Consider the following 12,121-nt stretch of genomic DNA (forward strand, 5'->3'; position numbering starts at 1 on the left):
CCAAATAAAGGATTTCAGACAAAGAAGAGCAGATGGCCGCCCTGCTTTCAGCGATGGAACAGAATAAGAAGATGCGCTGGTTGCCAGGTTGGTAAAGAAACCCGCTTTTTAAACAATAGCGTTGCTCCTCTAGTTTATTTTTAACGACACAAGGAAGCAAACCAAATTGTTTACAAATCCAAGGGAATTTTTATTCCTAGGAAGAGACAAAATGTAAATGAAGTAGCTTATCTAGTTCTTCAAATGTATTACATCAAAACATAGGCCCAGTAAATCCGACTGGGAGTTTGCAGACAAAATTATTACAGACTGGATTTTCTCGGTTTACCGTAAAACATTTTAGGTATTAATATATTTCCTTGAAAGGTATTTGCTTGTGTTTTTATTCTTCTTCTTTTTTTTTTCTTTTTTTTTAATTGTAAATATTTCACGTTATTGTCTCACTGCTGTGTGTTTCTTTTATCTGGACCTTGAGTTTGGGAAACATTATTGTGCTACATGTGTAAAAAAAAAAAAAAAAAGCCTACATCAAACAAGAGATGTTAATGTCTTCTTATTAAGGGTCACGGATTCACGTAACGCCTCTTCTTTGCAAGATCAGGAAAACCTGATTATTTCCGAGGATGCGACCGTATCTGGCAACCCGGAGACGCAATCTGTGTCAATTGCCGGGCGACGTAGAGCGAATGAAGGCCGTAGCCTATTTCTAGACTGTGGCTTATTTTTAACGTGCCGAGGCTGCCTTTCAGCCCCGTTTGTCTGCATGTCGGGTTGATAATTCATTTGTTAGCTCGCCTGTTGCCAGGTGCTGTCCGGCCTGGGGTTTGCGTCGTCGCCGTGTTTTTGCATTGTAATGACAGGTGTTGAAGTTACAGAGCCTGCAGGATGACGCCTTTCTTCGGGATCGCTCGATGGAAAAGGTGAATTAGGGAGGTTTCTCTCTTTGTTTTCGTATTGTTTATTCAATAGGTGGGGGTGGGTGGGTGAAGAACCGGGGCGACTCGCAGATCCAGCATGAGGATAATGTCCCTTCTGAAAATCGTCATTATCAATGGACAACAATTAATCCTCGCGGGGGGAACTTAATTGGCTCAGGGGTGATTTCGTTGGAATTTGTGATGTCCTATTTCGGTTTCAAGTGAACGGCTCGTTGTGCAGGTCGAGCAGGCTGCAGACAGATTAGAAGGTAGCGCTGGAGGACTGTCTGTGTGGCAGATAAAGATGGTGTTTCGGAGTGAGGAGATGTGCTTGGCGCAATTGTTCCTGCAGTCCGGCTCTGAATATGACTGCATCAGTGAGCTCGGGGAGCTGGGGCTGGTCGAGTTTCGAGATGTAAGTAGAGAGACTGATGGAGCACAGACACTCCTTTGCATGTGTTTTTTTTAAAGGGATCACGAATGTAATTTGTTTAAAATAGCCTATTTGCATTTAATTATGGACCAAGACAGAATAAAATTATTCCACCTACCTCTCATTTTCTATCTGATTATGCATGTATTTTTAAGGGAGAACTATCTATCTGTCTGTCTGTCTGTCTGTCTGGTTTGTGCAGATAAAGATGTAGTTGAATGAAGATTTTAACAATATTTTACATTTTGTATGGAGCAACATTTTTTTTTTTTAAAAAAGAAGAAATTTACCAATATTAGAACCTGTCTGAGACTATTTAATGATGCTGTGGTGATCCATATTATTGCTCATGCAGCCACCTGACTTGTCATTCTTCTCTGGTTTCAGCTCAACCCAAGTGTCAGCTCATTCCAGCGGCGCTTCGTCAGCGAAATCAAGCGATACGAGGAGATGGAGAGAATTCTGGGTAAGGGTGCACCTGGGATGGCTCCAGTGGGAGTATGCATGATGAGCACACACCCAGACAGTCAATCAACTGGGTACTAAGCAATTTATGGGATGATTGTTTCTTGGGTGAAATGGTCCCACAGAATTTTTTTTTTTTTTTTTGCAGCTCGCTCTGTTACTTAAGTTGTAATGAAACAAACAATCAGCATTTTCTGTGGGCAGGTTACCTTCTGAGGGAGATCCAAAAGGCCAAAATAGCCGTTCCAGAGGAAGATGAGAGTCCACTTGCACCTCCCCCAAGACAAGTCCTTGAGATTATGGTAAGCGTCCTAAAGGGTGTGTTTGCATGCAAACTGGCATAATGGTTTTGACCTTTATTTACCTTTATTTACATACACTTAACCCTTGAACTCAGATCTCTATTCAGAACCTGATTACTGCAGCGATGGAAGCATGTTTAAGTTGTATGATGTTTACACTCAGCAAAAATTCATGTTTTTTTTGGCTGCCCTGTTTCATTTAATTTAAATATTTTAGATATATTTTGTCTTATTTTATACAAACAAAAATATTTGGTATCTTTGGAAACTTTGTGAACCCCACGGGAATTTAATATGAAGCTGTGTGGCACCAACCCAGTCTAAATTAGCTTTAATTTTTCTTATGTTATGTATGAGTGGTGATCTTCATTCTCATAATAGTCTTAAACACACCCGTGTAATGGTTGCGCAGTGGTTCGATGTGATTGAATATAAAGAAAGATGCCAAAATGTTAAACCCTCCAGTTCCCATAATTCCCTAACTCCCTTGAACCCAGTGTTGCTGGATTTAGGTTGTTAACGCAATCAGCTGTAATGGAAGAAGAAATAATACAGTTGATACTTTTTCTCAGCACATATAGTCCATCATTCCACCATTTATTTCCATCTTGCTCGTTCTTTGAACCAACTATACAGCTGAAATTGAAGCTGCATCAACACACGTTGGACAATGTTAGAAATCTGGATGAGTTGTCACTACATGCTACAATACTTTGGTTTCGGTACTCCATCTAGCTGTAATAATATTTTAAACAAAGACTATGTAACTTGCTTAAGCAATAACACACACTCTTTAATACCTGAACTATATGATAAATAGGGGTTCTTTCATTGTTACACATATAATTTTACTGTTCAGTAAAAGTGACATAGTCTTGCTTTAAGGTTTAAATACGCACAACTGTCTGTGACCATATTCTGGCATCACATAGCGTCAGTGTTTCTTTTTTGCTCCTGAAGTGAACTGAACATGTTATCCTGCTGCTGAACTGAGACTTACGTCAGTATTCAATGTGATGCTCAGGAGCAGCTGCAGAGGCTGGAGATGGAGCTTAGCGAGGTGGCGAAGAACAAAGATAAGCTGCAGAGGAACCTCCTGGAGCTCACCGAGTACACACACATGCTGAAGATCACGCGCACCTTCATCCACAGCCGCTCCAGAGTGAGTGTGTTTCTGTTCACATTAGCTGTCGTGGGCTGCATTTTCTGGTCCTGCACTGTTTGCGTCCCCTCACCTCTCCATCTTGTTTTCTTGTCGCTGACGTGTTTCACTTACGTTGGCAACAGAGCTGGAACTACAGCACTGGTTTTAATTGATGACACGTTCTCGAATGCAGCCGTTACAAGCACAACCTGACTCATCCAGGCTGCAACTGCTGCAACAGTGATGTCTTATGTGAGACGGGCAGCTGTGAGAATGAGCATCACGGCCCAAAGTGTGAACCTCACAGCAGCTTTGTGTACTAGAACCATGTACGCTGTCATAAATGAAACATGTTCCTTTTCATAATTAGCATGAGGCTCTTGGTCCCCAGTATGAAGAGTTCCCCACCATGGAGACAGACTCGGTCACGGGATGCACTGGTATGCAAAGACTTGGAGCCAAGCTGGGGTGAGCAGAAGTCGCAGAACAGGATGTCCTAACATGAATCCACTGCCTTTTAAAAAAAAAGAAGTGAATCCTAAACCTGATCGGATGTCTCCTGGGTGCAGGTTTGTCTCCGGTCTTATCCAGCGGGTGAAGGTCGAGGCCTTTGAGCGCATGTTGTGGAGAGTGTGTAAGGGTTACACCATCCTCAGCTACGCAGAAGTGGATGAGAACCTCGCTGATCTCGACACTGTGAGTGGAATTACTTAATTTATTATTTAACGCTATGAGGAAATCCTCTCAACTGTCAATAAAAACACCTCATTTAAGATCAAATGATAAATATCCTGCATTTGTATCAGCTCATGACGAGTATTATGGCAGGGACACATGTAAGTTGCCATCACTATGACTGCTTGTAGAGCTGTAGTACTAACTCATCTGATCGGTGTTGTTTCAGGGTGAAATAAGCAAAAGTGTTGTGTTTCTCATCTCCTTCTGGGGAGACCAGATCGGACAGAAAGTTCAAAAAATCTGCGATTGGTAGGAATACCGTTGTTCCACAACTTCACCCTTCAATACCTGATCTATATTCCTTTGTTATCAGCATATCTGTCTGTTGTCCTCAGCTACCACTGCCATCTTTACCCGCACCCTGAGAACGATGAGGAGCGAGCAGATGTGTTGGACAGCTTAAGGACGCGCATCCAAGACCTTAACAATGTAGGACTGAAGGCGTTTTGTCCCGGACAGGAAGATTTAATACAGTGAAGGAAATCATTATTTGATCTCTTGCCGATTTTGTAAGTTTGATCACTGACAAAGAAATGAATGGTCTATAATTGTAATGCTAGGTTTATTTTTAACTGTGAGAGACAGAATATCAAAAAAGAAATCCAGAAAATCACATCATATAAAAGTTATAAATTGATTTGCATTTGATTGTGGGAAATAAATATTTGATCCCCTACCAACCAACAAGAATTCTGACTCCCACAGACCGGTTAGATTAGTCATCTCGCTTTAAGAAAGTACTCCCAATCTCAAGTCGTTATCTGTATAAAAGACACCTGTCTCAACTTGTTACCTGTATAAAAGACACCTGTCTCAACTCGTTACCTGTATAAAAGACACCTGTCCACAGAATCAATCAATCAGATTCCAACCTCTCCACCATGGGTGAGACCAAAGAGCTGTCTAAGGACGTCAGGGACAAGATTGTAGACCTGCACGAGGCTGGAATGGGCTACAAGACAACCCGCAAACAGCTCGGTGAGAAGGAGACCACTGTTGGTGCGATTATTTGGAAATGGAAGAAACCCAAAATGACCATCAGTCGCCCTCGGTCTGGGGCTCCACGCAAGATCTCGCCTCGTGGGGTATCGATGATGAGAAAGGTGAGGGATCAGCCCAGAACTAGACGGGAGGAACTTGTTCATAATCTCAAGACAGCTGGGACCACAGTCACCAAGAAAACCATCGGTAACACACTACGCCGTAATGGATTAAAATCCTGCAGCGCTGCAAGGTCGCCCTGCTCAAGAATGCACAGAGCCGTCTGAAGTTTGCCAATGAACACCTGAATGATTCAGAGAAGGCTTGGGAGAAGGTGAGGTGGTCAGATGAGACCAAAATCGAGCTGTTTGGCATCAACTCGACTCGCCGTGTTTGGAGGAAGAGAAATGCTGACTATAACCCCAAGAACACCGTCCCCACCATCAAGCATGGAGGTGGAAACATTATGCTTTGGGGGTGTTTCTCTGCTAAGGGGACAGGACGACTTCACCGCATCAAGGGGAGGATGGACTGGGCCATGTACCAGGAAATCTCGGGCGACAACCTCCTTCCGTCAGCCAGGACACTGAAAATAAAGCTACCATTACAATTACAGACCGGTCATTTCTTTGTCAGTGGGCAAACTTACAAAATCGGCAAGGGCTCAAATGATTATTTCCTTCACTGAATGTGCACGTATTCGAAGTGAGTTTGTAGTAACTGTTGTTTCCTGCAGGTGCTTCACCGCACCGAGGACTATCTGAGGCAGGTTCTGCAGAAGGCCTCGGAGTCGGCCTACACCTGGGTCGTGCAGGTGAAAAAGATGAAGGCTATCTATCACATCCTCAACCTCTGCAGCTTCGATGTCACCAACAAGTGTCTGATTGCGGAGGTGTGGTGTCCCGTCAGCGACCTGGCAAACCTGAGGGGGGCGCTAGAAGAGGGCTCGGTAAGTTGAAAGTAAAATGTTCCGAGAAGTAGGTGTGATGTCACTTAAAATGTTGTGACAGTTTGTGGTGAACGGAATAAGTGTATTCGCTCTGAAAATACGTTGTAAGATAAAACAGCCAGACTTTAGTTAACTTGGCTTACTTGGTAGTAAAAACAACACTACCTTAAAAACGGTGTACAATTAATATTGACCTCCTGATCTCTATTTCGTCTGTGTTTGTTTATATGGATGATGACAAGGTTGTCTGTCAGTTTTCTTTATTCGGACAGCAGAAATAGAGCTGTTTATGAACATTCTCATTTAGGAAGTGGGACATTCCTAAATATGAACATTTGCAATTCCCAGCTGCCTGAAAACATGATTATGCTGATTATTTATCACTATTACTCCGCTTTTGTAGGGAATCAAATTATTAATTACATCCACTGCTTCCCTTTTCACACTATTCTCAGTCTACATTTTATACAACACTGAATAAGTCTTAAATGTTTGAATTATACTGACATCTTTCACATGAAATCAACATGTCTTTTTAAAGTCGGACCAAAACTGTGATAGGACTCAATTTAAACAATAAAGAGAGATTTATGTTCTGTACAAACTGCATGTAGGCTGCTCCATAGCATTGGAAACTTCATGATGTCCGATTGGAGGTTTCTGTAACTTTCCCCAATAATGAAAATGCCACCATGAACAATGCAATGTCATTATACTTGAATATGTTCTGTGTAGTGACAGGCTTTTGACTGCGACTGTGTTTGGAAAACAAAAGGTAAAGCAGCCCATGACTACTTGAGATTCATCAGTTTATCTGTAAATAATACATAAAATCTTTAATAATTCCTTTTAAAACTATAATCCCTGCATGACCTACAGACCTCTCAAATCTGTAAGCCAAAGGTTTCATTGTTTTTCCTCCACATGAGTAAAGAGGCATCTTTATAACCTTTCTGTAATTGTATGAGAATTTGTGGTCATATTTAATGGTACTGTATTTTCCGTGCACTCATGGAGCACCTAACTCTGCTTTTGAAAGTGGCTATCTATATAAATATAGTAGTTGTGTAGTGACCAAAGTAAGCTGTAAAAAATATTGCAGCTGATTAAGGTAGATTCTTTTGTGGAAATCAAAATACCATTTGTGATTTATTGTGTGTTATATTTTAAAGCATGCAGCTTCATTAGTTATTTATATTTAGGAGGTAAGAGAATATTCTTTTTTCAGGGGTTTTACTGTCCTGAACTGGTTGTATGAATCCTTGTTGGCCTCTTAATTGGATTGAACTAAGCTTATCGGCTGTAAAGCACTGAGACTGTAACACTCATGTTTTTACCTCCATTGTCCCAACACTGACAGCAGGCCTTTTAAACAACTCCCTGTAACCACGCTCATGTTTGCTTTTTGCAAACATGAGCGTGGTTACAGGGAGTTGTGTTTGCTGTCGTTTGCCTCAGTGGGCGTTTCCTCTTCCTATACACAGTACATGTGCCAACACTCCTCCTGCTTCAGGGAGGATGTTTGGTTGTTTTCAGGTAAAATTCCTCCACAAAAAAAAATTCTGATCAGAAAACAATAATTATTTGACATTGAAGGGAGCACCAAGACACTATGGTCACTGCTTCTAATTTCCAACCCTGGTCGAATAATTTCCAGTGTCAGAATAATCCATGACTTTCTTACACTCTTACAAACTGTATATGTCCTTTACCATCAGAGGAAAGGTGATGCAACTGTGCCGTCCTTTGTGAACCGTATCCCGAGCACTGATACTCCACCTACCCTGTCAAGAACCAACAAGTTCACCAGCGCTTTTCAGAGCATCGTGGAGGCTTACGGGGTGGGGGACTATCGCGAGGTAAGCCCAGGTAAGAACTCGTACTACGTTTTGCGAATAAAAAGGTACGTCCTTTTTTTGCTTTTGAAGAAATCCAGAATAAAAACACTCATTAAATGCTCTTATTGGCAGCTCCCTACACCATCATCACCTTCCCCTTTCTGTTCGCTGTGATGTTCGGTGACCTCGGCCACGGGATGGTAATGAGTCTCTTTGCATTGTGGATGGTGCTGACGGAAAAAAGCAGAAGAAGAAACGCTCCAGTAATGAGGTGGGAATGAGTTGTTGCCGTCATCCATAATGCAGAGCTGTGTTTTCGTAAATGACTTTCAGCTGATAGTCGTGTTTCTGTTGCCCTTAGATATGGATGACGTTTTTTAATGGACGTTACATCATCCTGATGATGGGGCTTTTCTCCGTCTACACTGGACTCATTTACAATGACTGCTTCTCCAAGTCTCTCAATATATTTGGCTCTGGCTGGAGCGTCAAGGCTATGTTCGCCAATCAGCAGTGGACGTGAGTTCTCAGGATAAATGCACACTCTGACAAATATCATTTCTGTTTGTTGTGGTGTTTTAACAGGTGCGTCCATTTTTTCTTATTCATTCATATCTTTTTCACATTGCAGAAACAAAACACTTCAAGCAAACACTTTGCTCACGTTGGACCCTAATGTTAGTGGTGTTTTCAGTGGACCGTACCCATTCGGCATCGATCCTGTGAGTAAATACTCTCAGACGTTTCAGTCAGGATATAATCAGCTCGTTCTTGTTTCGCTCTCACTGAGATGCTTTTTAATTTTCCATCAGATATGGAACATGGCAGTGAACCGGCTTTCCTTCCTCAACTCTTACAAGATGAAGATGTCAGTTGTCATCGGGCTCATTCACATGAGCTTTGGAGTGGTGCTGAGTGTCTTCAACCACTTGTAAGAGCCTCAGGACATTACTTTTACTCATGTACTTACAGCAAAGGAGTCCATCAGTGGCACCTGATGTAATTGAATCTGTGAGACTTTGATGGTCAGATATATATGTGTTTTGTGTGTTGTGATTGACTTTTATTCATGTAATGTCGCAGTCAACAACTGCCCAGATGCTATACTGGGTAACATTGTTTTTGTAGTCACTGAGGGATCCACTCATGATGCCCCATCACTTTCTTTATTCCAAAACGTTTTTCTCTCCCTTCAGACACTTCCAACAGAAGTTTAATGTCTACCTGCTGTTTCTTCCTGAGCTGCTCTTCCTGCTCTGTCTCTTTGGCTACCTGGTCTTCATGATTTTGTACAAGTGGTTGGCGTTCAGTGCACGCGATTCCAGCCAGGCTCCCAGCATCCTCATCCACTTCATCAACATGTTTGTCATGCAGGGGAAGGACATCATTCCTCTCTACCCAGGACAGGTGTGTGTTTGCGACATCGTCTGGATTTATTACCTGCTGATCAATCTGCGTTTTGATCCTTGTTAAAGCAACAGCTTTGTTTTGATTCCACAGACTGGGCTGCAAATTTTCCTGGTTGTCATAGCGTTGCTGTCAGTTCCCGTACTGCTGTTAGGAAAACCTCTTTACTTGTATTGGCTGTATCGTGGAGGAAAAGGCCTGCGCAGACGCAGGGTGAGTCCAGTCAAAAACACTGCAGCTTTGTATTTTGGTTCATTTGTCCTGTACTCAAAACTAACTTTGTTGCCTCACCTCAGGGTTATGAGAGGGTGAGGCGTGTAAGTGAGGACGACAATTCCACAGCACCATCCTATGAAGATGATGAAGAGGAGGGACTTGATGAAATGACCAACAAAGAAGCTCTTGCCAAAGAGGTTAGACAACCTGTTGCATGAAACAATCGGAGATCAATTATATTTCTTACATTTTGAAGTGTATACAACATTAGCTGTATTTTCACATTAGAAAAGCGAAAGAAATTAAACAGAAAAGAAAAGAAAGAACAGAAACATTGCTCGCTGTATTATTATCTGAACTTTTCAGCAGTATGAACTGAGTGTGATGTTTTATATGTTGTTGTGCGTGTTTTTCAGTTTGACTTTGCGGATGTGCTCCTGCACCAGGCCATTCACACCATAGAGTATTGCCTGGGCTGCATTTCCAACACTGCATCCTACCTGCGTCTCTGGGCACTCAGCTTGGCTCATGCCCGTAAGTGCCGTCAGGAAAAGTAGAGCACCCTGAGCACTGTCTGTACCTCTTTTGTTTGTGCTGACTTTGCATTGCTTTACCTATGATATTCTCTCATTTTTGTGAATGCCTTTGTGTGCTTTGTTTTCGCTGGTTTTAGAGCTGTCAGAGGTGCTGTGGGGCATGGTGATGCGCCTGGGTTTCAGGATCACCACAAAAGTCGGGGTAGTGGTTTTGGTTCCTGTGTTCGGCCTCTTCGCCGTGCTCACCGTGTCCATCTTGTTGGTCATGGAAGGGTTATCAGCTTTCCTGCACGCTCTCCGACTTCACTGGTGAGTGTCAACGCTTTTCAACTTCGCTGTACCACTGTGACTTTCTTCTGCATCAGATTTTGATCCATTCGGTCCAATGATATTAAGTCTAGAAGAGTTTCACAATTGAATTATTTTACCCCTATTCTAGTAAATTTAGGGTTACACTAGAAGTTAGCCGACTCTGTTGCTGTCTCTGGTAGGGATCGGCATTTCAAGTAAAAATACTATTTAAAATCAGAGACTCACTTGCACCATTAACTCGGCCTCAACAAATGCCATCCAGCTTCGAAAACCGTCACCTTGGACAGAGCTGATGAGAAGCATGTCTAGTTTCATCTCTGAGATGAGGATCCAACATCAAACTCTCTTTGTTTGGTCATTTAATCAGTGGATGAACCGTCTGCTTGGTGCTTCTCTGTAATGTCGATGCTTTGCTGTGGTGAACTTTTAAGCTCGCTCTCCCTGCAGAGTTTGACTGCACCTCATCTTCATTTATGTTTTGAAGGAGTTCCACTCAGAACTTTTTGACAGCTGTAGTCATCTTTGCATGTTTCTCCTGTTGGCACTGCGGCGTCTAATCTCCCAGTGACACAGTTTTACCAGGCTAAGCTCCTTGTAATGTAGTATTTACAGGATTGACATATTAAGTTAAAAACAAAGTTGATATTGTTATTGAGTTTAATTTTTAGATTCAGCTTCCATCTAATTCATTCTGCCTTTTATTAAGTGCTCTTGCTTGCTTTACTCTTTGATCTCAGGGTGGAGTTTCAGAACAAATTCTACCATGGGACTGGTGTCAAGTTCATTCCCTTCGACTTCTCCCTTCTTCCCTCCGTTTTTGAGCAAGATGGCTTGCTTTAAAGACTCTGAAGCACTGGATATGAGTGGGAGCAGACTTTATAATTGAAATGGATGCTGGGAGTTTGAACAATCCACTGTGATAACGACAACAAACCTTCAAGACAATGAATTGAAACTCATTCTTGTAGCAACGTTTTTCACCATGACGATTTTTAAATGTTATCGGCTGTGCTGACTGCCTTACTACTGTACCCAGCAAACCTCTGAATACATAGAGGTTCGAAATTCTTCTTCTGTTATTCATATAATTTTGTTGGTGAGATATTGCTCGGCACTACTTGTCACACCAGTTGGGTGAATTGAAATATTTAATTTGCATTGTGCTGTGTAAACTGGTTTTGTATAACTTACAACATGGTATTGAAACAGTTATACAGTGCAATGTAAAGTTTGTCACAACAATATCTATCAAAACCATATCAAGCATCCTGACGTAGTGCCATAAAGATTTATTTCTGATGATGATATGGGGATGCCTTTCGGTCTTTTTTTTAAAACTGCTCCTCGACAGGATGAAAGAAAAACTGGAGGCATCCAAATCTAAAGGCAGATTCAAACATTAAAACCCTTTTTGTGAGGCATATTGTCACAAAGCACTTTGCAGAAATGATTGTAAAATTTCAAGTTTTCACTAATGACTGTGATGATGCCAAATGAAAATAATCAACTGTTTGCTGTTTGCTTATTTACTTATTAATGCATTTATTTAAACGTAAACTTCCCTGTAATCAATAGAAAAAAAACATCAAATTCTCAAGAAAAAAGTCAAGAAGCTTTAGGTCTTTCTTTGATGATAGTGCTTACTGCATTTGTTAATGATAATTAATCACGGTATTTATTTAAATTATTGTCTGTACAAGAGTCTACTATTTTACCATTTTGATGTGTTAAATAAAGGTTTCAAGAAATGCAAGCAAACAATGCATTCTTTGGGATTTTATTAGCTCCTATAATCCTTAAATTTGGTGAGAAGGTGTTAATACATACCAGGAGATGACTTTTCCTTTTATTGTTTGCATGTCTGGATCTACTGTCTTGCCCTC

The 12,121-nt window shown here is 41.5% G+C and overlaps 1 protein-coding gene across 1 annotated transcript; it reads left to right on the top strand.

Moving 5' to 3' along the window:
* Positions 1–641: 641 nt before the first annotated feature.
* atp6v0a2a (ATPase H+ transporting V0 subunit a2a) lies at positions 642–11,999 on the top strand. Its single transcript, XM_069702488.1, is given in 22 exon segments — positions 642–920; positions 1,159–1,332; positions 1,738–1,816; positions 2,020–2,117; positions 3,142–3,279; positions 3,632–3,729; positions 3,831–3,957; positions 4,166–4,248; positions 4,335–4,428; positions 5,717–5,929; positions 7,648–7,798; positions 7,900–8,007; positions 8,010–8,038; positions 8,129–8,286; positions 8,399–8,489; positions 8,580–8,698; positions 8,964–9,174; positions 9,268–9,387; positions 9,471–9,587; positions 9,807–9,924; positions 10,064–10,235; positions 10,976–11,999. Coding segments are annotated over 22 exon segments (2,610 nt in total). The 5' UTR covers positions 642–911; the 3' UTR covers positions 11,079–11,999.
* The last annotated feature ends 122 nt before the right edge of the window (positions 12,000–12,121 follow it).

This window comes from Brachyistius frenatus, unplaced genomic scaffold (genome assembly GCF_029030835.1).
Source record: "Brachyistius frenatus isolate BFR_SWC_R1_liver_20210118 unplaced genomic scaffold, ASM2903083v1 Contig_3, whole genome shotgun sequence".
Taxonomy (NCBI): Eukaryota; Metazoa; Chordata; class Actinopteri; family Embiotocidae; genus Brachyistius; species Brachyistius frenatus.